Source organism: Argentina anserina, chromosome 7 (assembly GCF_933775445.1).
Source record: "Argentina anserina chromosome 7, drPotAnse1.1, whole genome shotgun sequence".
Lineage (NCBI taxonomy): Eukaryota > Viridiplantae > Streptophyta > Magnoliopsida > Rosales > Rosaceae > Argentina > Argentina anserina.
Genome location: NC_065878.1, coordinates 11374479 through 11391757, shown reverse-complemented (window position 1 = coordinate 11391757; position 17279 = coordinate 11374479). Strand labels below are relative to the sequence as shown.

Here is a 17279-nt window from a genome sequence, read left to right as displayed (position 1 = left end):
ATTACGCTCGAGATTACAAGGTGAGTAAAATCTCACAATGACGAATCTACCCTTGCGGAGATTCAGGAATATGCTAAAGTTTAAAGAATGAACTATGAAATGTATTTGATATAATGGATTGTATATGTATATAAATGGTAAATAGGTACATATATATGGTTTGCTATATTATATACTATCGTAATTTCCGTTGTGAATAAGTTCATTTTGGTGTTGAGATTTATATATTGAGCATGTTGATTCGATTTGTATAATATAATGTGATGATTATTGTATGTGGTTTTAACATGGAGTTTGTTAAAACGTTTTTGTCTTCGGACATGTTTATGTTTTCGGACATGTTTTTGTCTTCGGACGTGTTTATGTCTTCAGACGTGTTTTCCTGTCTTCGGACCAGTCTTCGGACCAGTCTTCGGACGTGTTGGCATGTCGGAACCTAGCCTTTGGCCGGGCGAAAGTTACGATACAGTTAGAGCTCTAGTCTGTCTGTCGGGGTACTGCATAAGAGGTAACAGATGGGTTATCGGCTTATGAGTACCCATATTTTTGATATTGGGTAGCAGGTGCTTGTCCAAAGTCGGCGGCGTATTACATGAGGGGTAACAGAGGTGTACCAGCGCTCATGAGTACCCGTATTATAAATGCATTTGGGTAAACAGAGGGGTTGTCCAACTTCTCATGAGCATATATATTTTCACATTATTAGACAACCAGATGGGCCGTCTAATGAGTCATGAGTGCATTTATAATTGATGTTTTGTGGATTTTCGTATATATTTTTATGCGAGTTGTATTTGTTGTTTTACTCATACAAGCTGCAAAGCTTACCGGGTTTGTGTTTACAATCCCGGCGCACCTATTCGATGGTGTAGGGGATAATTCCGCAGGTGTGGATTAGCGGAAATCGACGGACCACTCTGAGGACTCGAAGTTGTTTTTATCCTATCTTGTGGTGAGGATTTGTGTGGATTTATGTGAGGATTTTGTGAGGATGTTTATATTTCTATTTGATATAATGTCGAATTATAAATTTGGTTTGTAATAATCGATTGGACTGAGTCGTATTTTGAACTCAATAATGATCCGCTGTGACCTTAAAATGATTTCGATTTTATTGAGATTGTTTTAGAGTTTTTCATGACTACAAAATTTGAGTTTCATACTCGAAATTTTGGAGTCGTGACAATTTCTGGGCTCGCTAAACAATCCCATCTCTTCGGAGTTCAAAGTGACCGGTCTTGGAGAACACTCCTTAACTCCTGGGTTTTTTTTTTTTTTTGGGTTAATCCTTGACTCCAGGATGAGCCATGGTAAACAGAGAGACTGTGAAGAAATAAGAATGTGTTGGGCAGCAAATACATTTGTACCCTTCATTAATCTGATAATGGCATGTACAAAAATTGGTCAGATTTGATAGTTCGTGTCCTAATATAATTCTCATGGACTAAAGTTCACGTACCATTCTTAAAATTTTCTCAAAATGCATTGCATTCCGAGTGATTCTATTGTCTCTAGTCTTGTGTTTTAAAAGTTTGAATATCAACATGAAGTTACCCCCAAACCTCAGGAGGTCAAACTGAATTTAATCCTTTTTAAATATGATTTGGTTTCTTTCTCCCAATTCTTTTTCCTTCAAATTCTCAACTTTATTGGTCCAAGCAGCAATCTGCACATCAGTTCCTCAGTCCTCACTGTTAAATGTGATTTGCATCGAGTTGATCAAGTGCTGCAGTTGGATCTGTTATTTTTACCAAGATGGATTGTCATGCAACGGGAAGTGGTACTTCTAGTGCTGTTGCTGCAACAAAAGGTCTTGATGATTACTAAGATAATTTTTTACGCATGAACGTACGTACCAGGCTACCAGATGTTTTCTTTTTTCTATTTGCTCGAAGACAAGGGATGAGAGTACCAGCAACCACGATCCTACCACTCCATGATATTAATAAAAACATATATTATGGACGCAACATATCCACGTACATGAAGAAAGTAGCTACTGAAACGAGAATTGATGAAGACATCGATCGGTGGCTCGGTTACTATTAGTCATGCTATGAACACAACGTTACAACTAAAGACAATGAAATGAGGAGTTAAGTCCCACAAAATAAACTGATTAGGGGAATGCATCAACCCATGGACCCCTTGTAAGATTGCCGCCCTTCTGATATGCACAGAAAATCAATCAGAGGAAACATAACAAATAATCATCAAAATAACACAATCGAAACAACTTACACATCAAAGTAACTTACATGTTGTCTATCCATGATTGCTGGCCATTGCATTAGCCAATCAACATATAGTTGTCTTCGATGTAATATAGGTCCGCCACAAAAAAAATACACTCCTGGCCACACCTGATATAGTTCGGACAAATCTCCACCAATCACATCATTAACACTATCTCGATCATGACCATTTTCAGCGAAGTTGTCTTCGGCACTCAGCTTCTCTTCCTCATGCACAATCTGGACGCCAAGCTCTTTTACCTCCACCCAATTATCCGGCGAAAATACGTAAACAATCACCTCATCGCCACCTTCCAATTGATCCCCAAACTTCCAGTGGCTTAACCACGCAATGCTGTTGCGGGACTTGCCGTAGCATGAAGGTACATAGATCCAGGTCAGATTCTTAGTAGCATTAGCGACCATTACAACTATTGGACTGGTAGTAATTAAAAGAGGCGTCAGTCCGATCATAAAATTCACGTATATGTTGACACCTCGAATCCTGAGATTAGGGTGCACAGGGACAGTTATAGATTGTTGGAATACATCATTACTGTAGCTGAATTGTCGTACAAACTCCGGTCTGTTTTCAGGAACAAATGTGCTAAATATACCATATTCATAGAGTCCCTATACAAATTGCATAATATGCCAAATATCAGTACTAATAGTCATTTACCAGCCAAGTAGTACGTACTTCTCGCAGAACATATGAATGTGTGTGTGTCTCATTACGTGTTTGAGAGAGAGAGAGAGAGAGAGACAGTTATGAATATGCACCTGGATGGGACGATCTGTATTCCACCCATCAGACAAATCAGGGGTACACATCCTAATCTTTTCCTTGCATTCCAAGTTACACAAGCCCAAAATCTTAATCATTTCTTTTTCATCTTCAATGGATACTATCTTGAACCAGAACTGGATCTCACGTAGTTTGGACCTGAAGTTGAACATTTCAATTTTCTTTGGCATGCACGAGATTGATTGAAATGTAATTTTTTCCAACGACTCGCAAAAGGTCGCATCTATGGCTTCACTCACTCCTGGTAACCCTTCAAGCGATTTGAGATTTTTACAAAACCCGAAATCAAGACAATCAAGCCCGCTAAGGTTCCTGATGCAATCTGGTAAGCTAGAGATTGCATTACCCCCTAGATCCATATATCTCAGTGAGGCTAGGTTACCGAAGTCTCTGGGAAAGATATCATCACACAGATTGCAGTTTCTGAGTCTCAACTGAACTATACCGGAGGGAAACCAAAAGTTATTTACACTCTTTCCTGGCCATAATTTGACCTTCCCAATGGGAGCTAGTAACCGACCTATTGAAATGTTATTGGCTTCCAACGCTTTAAGAGATTCCATCATCCCGATCTCAACTGGAAATTTGCTAAGACTTGAGCAGCCAGATATGATAAGCACTTCCAGTAATTTCAGCTTGTTAATGTTCTTTGGAAGCTTCCTGATTTTTTTGCAATCTCTCATATTCAAGTAATCTAGCTTCTCTAGGTTTACGATGGATTTGTGGACTTTGAGCAAATTTGCACAATCTTCAATGATCAATTTCTCTAAATTAGGGAGCATCAAGAAATCACCTATTTCAGTAAGGTCTTTGGAATGACTGAGATCAAGGTATTTTAGTGATGGAAATGACTGCCAAAAGATGGAAAAAGAAAAAAGGGTACGGATGCTTAGAAAGTGTAATAATCTTAACTCTTAAGTCTTAAGTAGAAGATCGACTGAAAAGACAATAAGAAAAAAAATAAAAGTGATAGGAGAAAAACATACTTTTGAACCCTTTGAGAATTGTCTCAATTTGCTGTATTGCATTTCAAGAACAACCAGGCTCCTCAGAGGAAAACTGATCGGTATGAAACTCGAAGGAAATTCAAGCCAGCACAACCATCTCAATCTTTCAGGAAATGCTTCGTAAGAACCAATGACATCTACACCACTAAGTTGGAGGAATATTAATCCGCGCATCCTAGTAAATGCATTGGTTTCCAAGGCCAACTTGTGTGTATCCAAGATTAGACCTTCAATTGTTTCCGAACCCTAATAAGAAACGGAAAAGAAGGCAATTGGTAATAAGAAAAGAAAATATGAAGCATCAACAACATACAGTATATAAGAGGAAATGTTTCTTACATTCTTTTTTCTCAATACACTCAGAGAATCCTTATGGTGCCATATTCTACTACGTTTCTCAGGATACCTTGATTCCAGGTGAACAATTCCTCTGCCCATGTCTCGGATCATTTTATGCATCATCACCTTGTTATCTCGATCAATGGTCACTAGACACCTATCAATGAGATTTTGAATGCCAACAATTGTGTAGAACCCGCATTCATCTAATAGCCTGATGATGACATCCTTGCTCTTTCCAATAAAGAAACATGCAATATGGAGAAATAAATTTTTGTCGTGGTCATCTTCTAAGGAGTCGTAGCTTATTCTCAGCCTATTTAGGATTTCATTGCTGGGAATAGCTTCCAATTTCTGTAATTGACTTTCCCAAACATCGACCATTTGTCCTCTTAGAGAAGAACCCAAAATTTGCAGAGCTAATGGAAGTCCTTCTGTGTGTTCAACTACCCTTTTCGAAAGTTCCGTGTAACTATACCATGGACAGATCCAGCCAAACGCATGCCAAGAAAAGAGTTCCAGTGACTGAGGAGGGTTTAAAGTTTCAATAGGATACTCCTTAACATTGTTATAAAGCTTGAGCAACCCTGCACGTCTTGTTGTTATAATGATTTTACTTCTTGAACAGAAGTAGCCTTCCATCCCAAGTAGTGCATCTAATTGGTCCGTATGATCCACATCATCAAGAACAAGAAGAACACTTTTAGAGCTAACGTGATCTTGAATCTTTTTGAGGCCCTCACTGACGCTGTGAATTTTCAATTTTCTCCCATTCAAAATGTTAGAAAGAAATTGTCTTTGAAGCTGAACTAAGCCATTGGGTTGTTCTGAAATTTCTCTTATACTTTCAAGAAAACTGCTTGCTTCAAATCTTATAAAATTGGAATTATAAACAACTTTTGCAATGGTTGTCTTTCCTACTCCACCAACCCCCTTCAGTACCAATATACGGCATTGGCCAACATCTGAGTATTTATCTTGTAGCCATAAGTTAATGGTGTTGACTTGATGATCAAATCCAATCAGGTAGGGAGTAACACTGAAGGGCGTGGGATTAATTAGCTTGGCTTCAATCACGTTAACAATTTTTTTGATAAAATTTGACTCGTGCCTAGAAAATCACAACACGAGTAAGGGCATAATGACATGTCGATCGATCTTACAAGCATGTCAAAGAAATTGCAGTAGAAATGAGAAACAAATTAACCATGACAAAGAATTGAAATAATTGCTCTAAAATAAATTATGAAAAGCTATTTGGAATGAACTGCCTACAATGGACATACCTATCAGCTTGATCTTGTAGCACCATGCCTGCCAGATTTGAGACTTCTGTAAGTGCTGCCCTCCACTGAATCAACTTCTCCGGAGATTGTTTTGTCTCATGTCTAGCAAATGCCATTGCAACGCTTCCACTCTGTTTCCTCACATCTGATGGATCAACATCGTAGAATACTGGTAAAACTACATGATCGGAGGTCCTCTTATGTTCAAGAATCATGACAAGCTCGTCGAGGCACCATGTAGAAGATGCGTAGTCTTTAGAAAACACAATAACAGAACTTCGTGACTGTTGGATTGCTTTCTCCAGTTCCGGCCGGATTCCTTCTCCTCTCTCCAGTTCATCTTCATCTCGGAAAGTGTGAAATCCTGCGTTGACCAAGGCTGAATAGAGGTGATCGGTGAAAGTGTTGCGAGTTTCTTCACCTCGGAAGCTCAAGAAAACGTGGTAACTACGTCGAGATTGATATGCTTTGGAAGAGGAGGCTTCTTGATCAGCTTTAACAAGATCCATTAGACGTAAGAAATCGAGGCTTCAAAATTAAATTGCCATATATGCATCCCCATATCTCAACGTATACTGAAGACCTTCTTTGGTCAACTTATGACTCTTTCAAGATCAAGATGAATATATAGGTCACGACAGCTGGTAATTACTGGTAAGAGTTGACAATATTATTCAGTATATTTTTGCGTAATAAGACGTGCATCACTTCCCTTCAGTATTTGACTATTTGTTATAGATGGCAGTACTGGCCAAGGCACCAGGCTAGGCCGCGTTTGATAAAGCCCTTAAGCAAGTGCTGCAGTTGCAGTTGTTTTTACGAAGATGCATGGATTGTCATCCAAAGGGTCAAAGGGAAGTGGTACTTTAAGTGCTGTTGCAACAACAAAGGGTCTTGATGATTATCCTAATGACTTGGCATGCAAACAGGGAATTCTCTAAACATGCGTCTCCTATATTTACGTCCAATGAAACGAAACAATGACTTCTGTATAAAGCAAAAATGCAATTGGTAGCAACTGCTTTGTAGCATTTGCTTCACTTGAGTATGATAGACAGCTTTGGCAGTAAAACAAAGTAATGCTAGAAAGAAACTCATTAGTAGTGTACTTGGTGCCATTGGTATCAGATGAATGATACGCATACATTAATACATAGCAGTTTGCCGGTACCAAAGTATGCTTACTTTTGATCTTAGGGGCCGAGACAAAACGAACATAACTTTTGCTACGCAATTCTGTACACTGCACACGAAGGTTACACCATCCAAGAGAATTTACTTTTTTGCTACAGTATTGGTGTACTTTCAGTTCAAAAATATGATATACAGTTACAGTTTATACACTTTCATCTCAGCCCAAAAGGGTAAATTAGACTTTTATTGGCTCTTAAAAAAATTATAGATCATGCAACATAAATGATCTGTTCTTCCTATAAAGAATATAACTTTGGAGTACAGAAGAATATGATATGACAACTACTTTTTGACTCCGGCGAGAAATAAGAGCAATGCTTTTGAAGCAGCATTGCAAGTTACTATTCAGTGGCATTGGGTCCCTTGTAATTGTTAACTAACTGCGCCTGTACATCATGGGAAACAGGAGAGTGCTCTTTGTACTCCATTGTGAATTCACCTTTTCCCTGCAAACACAGATAGAGGAAGTATCGTTAAGACAACTTACAGAGAAGCAAATGACACTTAATAGGAAGGCTCAGGCTCATTACCTGTGTCATTGATCGAAGAGACGTCGAATAGCCAAACATGTTGTTCAGAGGGACCTAAAACAGTCGGTCATATAAGTTTCATTCCAAAGACTTGTCATCAAAACAAATATAACTAAAACAAAAAAAATGACATTATTTTAAGTTGGGTATCGCAAACACAGTTCTAGCCAAGGAATATATTACAAAATCAATTTAGCATTAAAAATTCAATAGTATTCTTAATTATTTTACTAAGCAAGGATGTATATGAAGTGCAATTACATGAAAGAAATGATACTTACTTGGGCCGTGATAACAGAGTCATCCCCCTCCTGGTCATTTCCAATAATGACACCTTTCCTCCTAACAAATGAGAGCAGAGGTATTTTCGGTTAAATTATTGGTAATAAAACCTTATTCTTCAATTAGGAAAATTTTCCTTTTATAAAACTTTGCCAAAAACCAGGGAAACCACTAACTTGTTAATATCACCGGCAACAGTACCCTGAAATTCTGTAGGTACTTTTAACTCCACCAACATAACAGGCTCCAATATCACCGGCTTTGCCATCGCATAACACTGTTTAAAAAATGTATAGCAAAAAACTTCAATATTTTGAGTCCCAAATATGAGAGATAAGGACAGAGAAAGTTCCAGGAGATGGTTATGATCAAGTTACATGTATTCACTCCAAACCAGGATAAGGACAGACCTTTCTGAAGGCATATATCGCAGCTAATTTGAAGGCAAGTTCACTAGAATCTACAGCATGGGAAGCACCATCAGTTAAAACAATGCGAACATTTTCAACTGGATGGCCAATTAATGAGCCCCTGTACAGTAATAGCATTACCATCAAACTCAATGGCAGGGGGAACCATGACATCAAAGTTGGAAAAAAATCTTAGTATAAGAAACCAATAAAAACATTATATCTCCATGTCTCAAAACAGGACACTGGAACTCACGAATTCGCTGCTTCTTTGAAACCCTTCTCAATGGCTGGGATAAAATTTGATGGTATAGCTTGTCCCACAATACTGTTCTCAAATTCAAATTTTGTTGTTGATCCTTCAGGCAGTGGCTCGATAAATCTGCAATGTACAAATAGAGAATAAATTACAGATAAGAGAACACATGGTTGCATTCACAAAACCTAGAGGATTACCAAGCAACCTAAGTAACTGTAAAGAGTGATGTACTGCAAGTGCTGCACTCAGGAAAGTAGGGTACTGACAATCACAAGAAGATATGAGCATCATACATATTATCTGCACTTACCCAGTTACACGCCCATACTGACCCTGCCCTCCAGATTGCTTTTTATGTAGATAATCAAAGTCAGCACGTTGAGTAACTGTCTCCCTGAAGTTTACGCGAGGTTTCCCAACAGTTGCATCAACCTGTTGCATCAAAATGTGATAATAAAGTAAAATAGTGATAAACAGTGAAATCCTGATCTTATCAATCAATTATCACATACAGAGAGAGAGAGAGAGAGAGAGAGAGAGAGGGAGGAAGGAAGGAGTAGACACCTTATATTCTCTCCGAATGCGTTCAACATACACTTCCAAATGTAGTTCTCCCATTCCCGATATGATTGTCTGGTCAAGAAGACAATAACAATGTTCCGGTAAGATGAATACTTCTCAACATGTAGAAAGACCATACACAGGAGATCAATTTGTTAATCAGACCTGTCCACTCTCAGGATCCAAGCCAACACGGAAGGTAGGATCTTCTTTCTGAAATCGATTCAAAGCCTTCGAAAACTACAAATCGAAAAATAACATTCAATACCGTTGGAAGCTACTGCACATCTGCAAAATCAAATCAAATGCAGCATGCTTACTTGTCCACCCGAATCTTTTGAAACTGGCTGAACTGCTAATGACATCACCGGCTCAGGGACATTCATAGAAGTCATGGTATACTTAACTGAACCATCAGTAAATGTATCTCCTGAAGAAAGCTCAAAACTCATCAGGTAATCTATCTATCTATCTATCTCACTACACTATTAAGTGATCAGACTTCAACAAATTATGAATTGCCCAAAATATTCTTTATTCTACAACATAAAAATTGATAATGAATAATTAAAATAGCTACTTTAGTGAAACAAAAACAGTAATAACACATACATGCTTAAAAAATGTAAAGACGTGGGTGGTAATTGAACAGTGCCAATCACATGCATTGCACGGGTCTGAGGCTAGTGAGAATAATTCCAACCGGTTATTATGCCCAAAACTAAGAAAACAAATATCAACTTCTCTCGGTGACTGTCTAGCAATCATCGTTTGACGTATATCTTGCCTTTTCATATACTCCAACAATCTCAAACTTCTTATTTATTCTCCATGCCCGTAGAACAAGGAAAACATAAGTCGGTAATACAAATTTACATGTACTCTTGGTCTATGAATGTGCGCACAAACAGCATACAACAAAAAATAGGAGCCAAACCTGATGCACAATCCACACCAAATACAGCAACTATTTGCCCAGCATGCGCCTCTTGAATATCCTGTGAAGGAATGCCCACACAGAATAGAAAAGTAAAGTATTGGTAAACACAGCTTTAGCTACTAAAGCCAAAATCTTTTACATACATCTAGACCAAACAAACACCATTCCACAGATCCCTTACCAGAGACAACAACACTACCATCATATAATTGTAGAAAATAATTTATTCTAGTAATTATTTTCACGTGTTTATTGATCACTAATGTAATTAGCAAAATTTAAGTCAACAACTGACCTCCATCTCATCGGAATGCATCCGGACCAAGCGAGGAACCTGTTTCCAAGAAGGTAGAAGATTCAGTAATATAATCTAAGCCTCATCATTGCTACGAAATAGGACATTCTGATTGAAAATTAGATCATTACACATAATTATAAGGCACTGCTTACTTGCTCAAGATAATTAAATTTTGAGAATACTAGATCGAAGAACTGACAACATTGAATTAATATTGCAGGACAAGTCTTGTAACGCATAAAGCCATCAACACTCAACTTGAATTGAAAACCTGGAACAGAAACATAAAATTCCTCCTCGTACTTACCTTAAGCTTCTTGCCGGTGTTAATGTTAAAAATGAAATCACCCTTCCGTATCACACCTTCATAGATTCTTCATGAACAAACATTGTTAGCAGAGTTATGATAAAATAATATATAAAAGGCAATTAATTAAGCCACACTAGGTTAAAATGGAAACATGAGCATACCTTAGAAAGGTTAACTGACCAAAATGCCCTTCCTCCAATTTAAAGGCCAGTGCTACAAGAGGTCCATCAGGAGTTCCACCTAGTATAACCTGTAACATTACTGAAGTTTGTAAATGTCCATATGGATATGGAGAATAAAACAAGAGATAGAATATAGGATGCATTTCCTCGGCTCAATACCTTCTCTTCATCCTTAGTCTGGTCAAGAGCATAGTTACTGACTTCAGTTGGACAAGGCAAATAACCAAGTACGCCATTCAAAAGTGGTTGTACACCCTGTACTCCATAAATGGGAGAAGATAAAGAAATTTTTGACATCAGTGTTAAAAAAAACAGCAAGTAGCATATGCGAAATCATCTTTTCTATAAAGGAGGCAATTACTCTGTATAACTGAAAATATGAAACTACAAGAATTGCCAAAAGAGTATATCTGAAACACACAAGACAATAAGCTAAAGGAAACCTCAGCCCTGTACATAAACAAAATCAAACAGAGAATAAAAAGTTTCTAAAGTATATAGTTTATATTATGTGCAGGTTAAATATGTGTACACCCACTGAAGAGTTAATCATTTGCCTGTGTACAAAATGTTCCAGGTAGCAATATGTTTCAACTACATGACCATATATTTTGGTTAGGAATAAGCATAGTTTACGAGAATTTGATGCATGAGCATGAAAGAAATTTAAAGGTTGAAGAGCAAGATAACAAACAGACAATCATACACCTATCATCCAAATGAACAAAAATTTGACAAATAATAATTGTACCTTATTTTTAAATGCACTACCCATGAACACAGGTATAAATTTCCTTGCAATGGTAGCTCTTCGCACAGCTTCCTACACACACAAACATAGAAGTTTAAATGCCCAAATTAGCTCTCTTGAACAACTCTGATCTTCAAATATAACAATAACTTTTTGACCTTTCAGCTAACGTCTGACCCCAAAATTAAACACAATGGATCAAAACTGAAAAGAAAATCAAATATTTTAGCTCAAATTACAAACAACAAGTCAACACAAAATACTTTTTCTTTTCTTCTCCTAACTTTCACAGATGCTTGGGGAAAAAATACGACAAACACGAGAGACAGAGTCTAATGCACCTCTAGATCAGTAGATGTAATGGGCACATCTTCGAGAAATGCTTCAGCAAGTTGGTCATCAACTTCGGAAACAATTTCAATCAGCTCACGCCTTTTTTCTGCAACTAACGCCTCCATATCAGATGGAATATCTTCAATGACAATTTCCTGACTAAAATGTGCGAAAATAAAATACTTAAATACAATATATACTGTAAAGGAGACATCAAATTCACCAGCGTCAAAAACGTACCCACTAGAACCATGAAAGTACATAGCTTTTAAATGCACAAGATCAATAAGACCCTTAAAATCATCTTCCAACCCAATAGGAAGTTGCAATGCAGCAGCATGATGCCGGAGCTTAGACCTCATCTACAAGAGAACCAAAAACATACTGTCACAGAACGATTGGAGGTTCAATACATCAGTAATTCCTTAGAAAGGGGTATCAATTTAACTGAATAGGGCATTCTAGCTTAAAAAAAATTAAGTAAGAAAGTTTCATGCTTCATTGTAACAGTTACTGCATTCATTAGTATTTGAAAATAAGCTAATAAAAATTGACATAACACACCTGATTCAAAACTTTCCAGGGATCCGCTCCCATTCGATCAAGTTTGTTTATAAATGCTATTCTTGGGACCTCGTATCTTTTCATCTGCCGATCAACAGTAATTGACTGACTCTGTACACCACCAACGCTACAAAGGACAAGGATGGCTCCATCAAGAACACGCAAAGCTCTCTCAACCTCAATGGTGAAATCAACGTGACCAGGGGTGTCGATTATGTTAATCTGCAAAAGCAAACTTTATCGAATAAGAGGTATCTCATGATATGAAAGGCCTGCAAGAATATTTTCACTTACATTCTGGAACCCCTCAACCTTAAAGAGAATCTAAAGTTTACTTTATCAGTGCAAACACAGGGTAAAAGTAACTACAGCGATCTCGCTTTATCTTTTTATTAAAAGAAAAAATACAAAAAGAGAAGGCAGTAATGAAGAGCAAGCAACAGAGCCTTAATTTACTTAGGTGACTGCCAACGACATCTCTTTTATTATAAACAGAAGTCACTGCACCAACTATCTTTCACATTCAAACTTCATAACTATTACTACAGTTCTGTTCTCTCCCAAACTACTGTCATGTCACGATCTAACTTAGCTCCTCCCTCCTTCCATAGCCCCACGTTGCAACTCAGAATACAATTGCACAAAAACAAAATTCAAGTCCATTCCATAGGTTTTATATTTAATATAAAACGAAACCTCTCAAAAATTCCAAGTACAGCTGAGCCTTTTTCAGTACCATATTTTCACATAAAACAAATGATGATCTATCCCCCAATAAGTACAAATTCATCAAAGCGACCACCACTTCATTTCCAACAAGTTCAAAACTTTAACAAGCCAACCAAACCATCGCCAGTACTGAAGCTAAAGGGCACTTCTAAACTCACCAATTCGACGCCGAGATTAAACTTAATCAAATGAGCTACGAATTTCGATAACCGGTCACCATATCATTATGAACTCGTTCAAAACTTGAGCAATGCAATAGCTAAAGGGGCAGTGTGAAATGACGATTATACCTGAAAACCATTCCAAGTGCAGTAAGTGGCGGCGGACTGAATGGTAATTCCCTTCTCCCGCTCCAAATCCATGGAGTCCATTTTAGCGCCGACGCCGTCGCGGCCGCGGACCTCGTGAATCTCGTGGATCTTTCCGGTGTAGTATAGGATCCTCTCGGTGAGAGTCGTCTTGCCGGAGTCGATATGTGCCGAGATTCCGATGTTGCGGAGCCTGGCCATCACCTCCGCCCACCATACCTCCTTGTCGTCCTTGGCGCGCGCGAGGTTGCCCCCGGCGGAGAAGTGGCGGAGGAGGGAGGAGCCGAGGAGGAGGGAGGAGGAAGGGGACGGCGGAGACTTGGAGGTGTGGAGGGAGTAGAGGAGGCGCGGGGTGGAGAAGCGGGGGAAGCGCGGCATGGAGGCGGCGGCGGCGGTGGTGGTGGTGCTCAGGTTTAAACCCTGAACCCTTTACAACACAGAACACACTCTTTCTTCTATATTGATTGGTTTTGGGAGTCAAAAATAGGTTAAATAGCTCTTATGAATTTGCAGTAAAAATGAGTCGGGTTGACAGGAGCCGGGTTCGGATATGGTTTTGGGTACCGAAATTGAGGAAATGGGTCATTTTGAAACAATGTACAGCTCAAGAGGACGTTCCCAATAACAGGAATCAATCTGTCTTGACAACTACAATAATGTATCCAAATGTCCATATGAAATACTACATATGCTTTCGAATTAAAGGTTTATTTCACTCGTTCTAGTTCTTTGTTCGATTAAAAAAAAAGACGCATTACAAAATATAAGACGAAAATATATTGATTAGAAAATATGGATCAATTCCAACGCAAAGGGTTTCCTTTAAAATGAGAAATGGTTTCCCATGTGAAAACTGGAAAAAGAAAAAAATACTTAATTTATGATCCAGAATGTAGTATAATATGATGTCGAAGAAGATATTATAAAGGGTATGTGGAGATGTGAGTCATGTGACAACACCAATTGTTGTTGCCATAGCTACTAGCCTACTACAGCAACTATACTATAAGGCAAAACCAGGGGTTGAGGAAACTGGTGTGTAAACTCCTGAAAAATGGAGTTGATGCCAATGATAAGACACATTGCATGTTTCGTTCTGTGTTGAAAGTAACAGATTTAGATCTCCTCATAATTCTGTAGAGGTTGATCTTCTGAAAACTCCAGTTGTATGAAAAAGGGGTCCTGCTCTAGTACATAGCAGAATTGCTAAACCTACACAGGCTGCAGCGCCAGCTCCTTACTGGTGTTTTCTTCACTGGAAGACTCTGCAGCAGTGTCGTCCTTCTTCTCACCAGAGTTCATCTCTTGAACTGGAGGCGGGTTAACAACAGTCATTGCCATGCTTGAAGAATCAGACAAGTGACCCTTCATCTCCCTGTGCTCTTGACACAAAGCACACCAGTGCAGGCAGCAGTGCACCATGCATGGATCACATGGTGAATCCTGCACAGAAGTAAGACATCAGGATCGTTCCGTTACATAGGTATTGTTCTGAAATGAAGATTAACACTATAACTTGCGTTTATTGAAAGCAAATGTTGAACAAAAATATAATCTACAAACTCAAATTAAGCTCAAAATATCTGGAGTTTTTCAAAGCAAGTTGTGGCCAGCTCAATATAATAATTTATGTAAACACACACATGCATCTGCCATGGAAAGAGTGCATCTACGTACATGTTTTAACAGCATACTATGTCTTCTGGAAATCATATATTAGATCTGAAAATTAGAGTCTTAACCATTTCATCTGTTTTCAGTTAACAGCTTATAGACTTGAGAAAACTTGCACCTTTCTAACATATCATGCTAAGTCGATAACCAAGATTTGGGAAAAGGGTGAAGTGAAGTCTTGAGTATATATTTGGTTGGATATAGTTATATAGTAATTATACAGTGTAATCATCTAGTTTCACAATATGAAACTGCAGTCTGATCTACGCTACTGGAAACCAAAAAAACAATGTGGCAAAATTGATGCGGTCAGGGTTTCACATCCGAACTAATATCAAGAAATCAGGATCACCTCAAGGCAAAAAATAAAACTAAAGTTACTGAACACCTGCAGACAGCAAAGAACGTTAATCTGCTTCAACTGGAGACACAAAATACTCGAGCAAGTTAAGTGCACACAGAGAACTAAACAAAAATCAAACTCTTCATCTATAGAGTAACTGTCCACTGTGTGAAATAACATTCGTCATAGTTTTCCATGATGAGGTTTAAATTATATGTCAAGCAAAATAAATTTCAATTTCATAATGGAGTGACCAAAAACCGTTGGTATACACAAGGTGATTCATAGGGGGGTGGGGAATAGATTACCAAATACCTAGGACAAAAATTGCAAAGAGATTGGAAGAGAGATGAGTTCTAGCTTATCTAAGATGAATGGACACATGCGTTTTCACATTTCAGAAACTTTAGTTTTTTTTTTCCCATTCTATTCGTTAACATTGTCTCGTGTAATTTGCATGTAAACCAATTTCAGTAAAGAAGAATAGAAACTGAAATTCACCTTGAGATGATATTTCTTTTGCAATGACTGCCTAAACAGACCGGTGTAGATTGCACACATCCACCAGGCAAAAAGCAATGTCTCACAGATGAGAACTGACGTCTTAGGATCAACACCATGAAAGAATGCTGTTGCAGCTGCAACTGCAATACCCCCTTCAACACACAAGGCATGGCAAACACAGGCATTATTCCATGGAATTTCTTCTCGTATTGTTTCAACGTTACGCCCAAACAACACACATGGGCAAAAAAGTCCTGTCCAGCCTACAACATAAACACAAAATCAAAGGAATTATAAAAGATAAGAATGGTGCAATAAACAGGTAATAAATCCCTTAAGTAAGGAGTCTATATCCTACTAGACTACAGAATTTGTAATAGAATAAAATTATGATCCATGTAACAGTTTCTCAGATAGTATAGATGAGTAAATTGGCTTGACCATAACAAATCTCCTTGACTGTCTTAAGTTAATAATTAGGATATGAAAAACATGGATTCTTAAAACAAAAACATTAGACCACATAGAGCATTTATCTCTTCACCTCTTTCAGTATCCTAATTTACCAAATTACACTTTAAAATCCATGGATAAGTCGATGAACTCTTACAACTTTCAGGATCTTGAGTGCAGCCACATATCCCAGTTGTCCAATCTTCATCAGCTGGGGGCTGGTATCTTTCAGGCAGAGGTTGCCCACATTCCAGACACCTCTCAACAATTAACTGTGATTTACCAATAATTACAAACACTAATTAAAAAAGCAGATACATTTCAATGCTCTCACAATGAAAAATAATCGAAAATTGGTGAATGCTTAACCACCAAAAACTAAACTCATCAACTGATCAGAATCTCCATCCTTTTCATGATCTAAAGACACCCAAAGCACACCACGGTTTAACATTATCATCTCCTCAATATAAGAAGCACATAAAATTCAGATTTGGGACCCCAAAAACAAAAACATCAAAATTCTAATAGGCAGTGAAAGAAGGACCTGAGGAATTTCAATGGGCTGGTTGAGCTCTCCAGGGTTAATATCCTCTGCTGGCGCCTCTTGTTCCCTGGTCAGCTTCACGTACTTAGATTGCGCACTCCCATCGGCCATCTGCTTCAACACAAACACAAACCCACATTACACAATTTTCTTTAAGCAAAAATAAGGGAACCAAAATCAAAATAACAGAGACAAAAAATACCTTGATATTGAAAAGACCCTCAGGCTAGTGGGATTGTAGATGAATTTTCGATCTGGGAAAAAGGGTCTTCTCCAAATCTACAGACTATTTTGTGTGGCTTTGTTTCTCAACGTAATGCGTCGTCTTCGGCTCTTCATTGAGGCACAAACGCCACATTCTCTAGTAGCAGCATTGAATGTTACATTGATCCTAACAAAATTAGCAGGTTGACACGTTTATGCGTATATAATT

General features: G+C 38.1%; 3 protein-coding genes across 4 annotated transcripts; all 3 read right to left on the bottom strand.

Annotated features, from left to right (window-relative positions):
- Positions 1-1994: 1994 nt before the first annotated feature.
- LOC126803300 (disease resistance protein RPV1-like) lies at positions 1995-6229 on the bottom strand. 2 transcript variants are annotated; one of them, XM_050531081.1, is made up of 6 exons: positions 5675-6229; positions 4389-5499; positions 4029-4295; positions 3018-3893; positions 2259-2867; positions 1995-2167 (listed from the first exon to the last, which is right to left on the bottom strand). In XM_050531081.1, the coding sequence occupies exons 1-6, from the start codon at positions 6181-6183 to the stop codon at positions 2120-2122; spliced, it is 3420 nt and encodes a 1139-aa protein (XP_050387038.1). In that variant the 5' UTR covers positions 6184-6229; the 3' UTR covers positions 1995-2119. The 2 variants fall into 2 exon arrangements, with proteins under 2 accessions (XP_050387038.1, XP_050387039.1); XM_050531082.1 differs by lacking the exon at positions 1995-2167 and having other exon boundaries at positions 2508-2739.
- Positions 6230-6961: 732 nt separating this feature from the next.
- LOC126803301 (elongation factor G-1, mitochondrial-like) lies at positions 6962-13766 on the bottom strand. The gene is made up of 20 exons (XM_050531084.1): positions 13308-13766; positions 12289-12510; positions 11965-12086; positions 11733-11883; positions 11392-11463; positions 10800-10895; positions 10620-10708; positions 10456-10522; positions 10146-10184; positions 9848-9908; positions 9231-9340; positions 9076-9150; positions 8914-8982; positions 8660-8781; positions 8347-8472; positions 8091-8211; positions 7857-7957; positions 7680-7740; positions 7399-7452; positions 6962-7314 (listed from the first exon to the last, which is right to left on the bottom strand). Exons 1-20 carry the CDS (start codon positions 13701-13703, stop codon positions 7210-7212), a joined length of 2259 nt encoding a protein of 752 aa, XP_050387041.1. The 5' UTR covers positions 13704-13766; the 3' UTR covers positions 6962-7209.
- Positions 13767-14537: 771 nt separating this feature from the next.
- On the bottom strand, positions 14538-17176 carry LOC126803306 (cell number regulator 6). The gene is made up of 5 exons (XM_050531089.1): positions 17049-17176; positions 16847-16957; positions 16457-16571; positions 15844-16109; positions 14538-14768 (listed from the first exon to the last, which is right to left on the bottom strand). Exons 2-5 carry the CDS (start codon positions 16955-16957, stop codon positions 14538-14540), a joined length of 723 nt encoding a protein of 240 aa, XP_050387046.1. The 5' UTR covers positions 17049-17176.
- Between the last annotated feature and the right edge of the window lie 103 nt (positions 17177-17279).

Excerpts from the sequence above, each read along its gene's own strand:
- LOC126803301 (XM_050531084.1), bottom strand. The coding sequence starts at position 13,703 with ATGCCGCGCTTCCCCCGCTTCTCCACCCCGCGCCTCCTCTACTCCCTC. Across the intron at positions 11,884-11,964 it reads TACTTTCATGGTTCTAGTGG|TCAGGAAATTGTCATTGAAG; the intron begins GTACGTTTTTGA and ends CGCACATTTTAG. Across the intron at positions 7,958-8,090 it reads CGATATATGCCTTCAGAAAG|TGTTATGCGATGGCAAAGCC; the intron begins GTCTGTCCTTAT and ends TTTTTTAAACAG.
- LOC126803300 (XM_050531081.1), bottom strand. The coding sequence starts at position 6,183 with ATGGATCTTGTTAAAGCTGATCAAGAAGCCTCCTCTTCCAAAGCATAT. Across the intron at positions 2,868-3,017 it reads ATACAGATCGTCCCATCCAG|GGACTCTATGAATATGGTAT; the intron begins GTGCATATTCAT and ends CAATTTGTATAG. Across the intron at positions 2,168-2,258 it reads CAATCATGGATAGACAACAT|AAGGGCGGCAATCTTACAAG; the intron begins GTAAGTTACTTT and ends TGTGCATATCAG.
- LOC126803306 (XM_050531089.1), bottom strand. The coding sequence starts at position 16,957 with ATGGCCGATGGGAGTGCGCAATCTAAGTACGTGAAGCTGACCAGGGAA. Across the intron at positions 16,110-16,456 it reads CACTCAAGATCCTGAAAGTT|GCTGGACAGGACTTTTTTGC; the intron begins GTAAGAGTTCAT and ends TTTATGTTGTAG. Across the intron at positions 14,769-15,843 it reads AAAAGAAATATCATCTCAAG|GATTCACCATGTGATCCATG; the intron begins GTGAATTTCAGT and ends ACTTCTGTGCAG.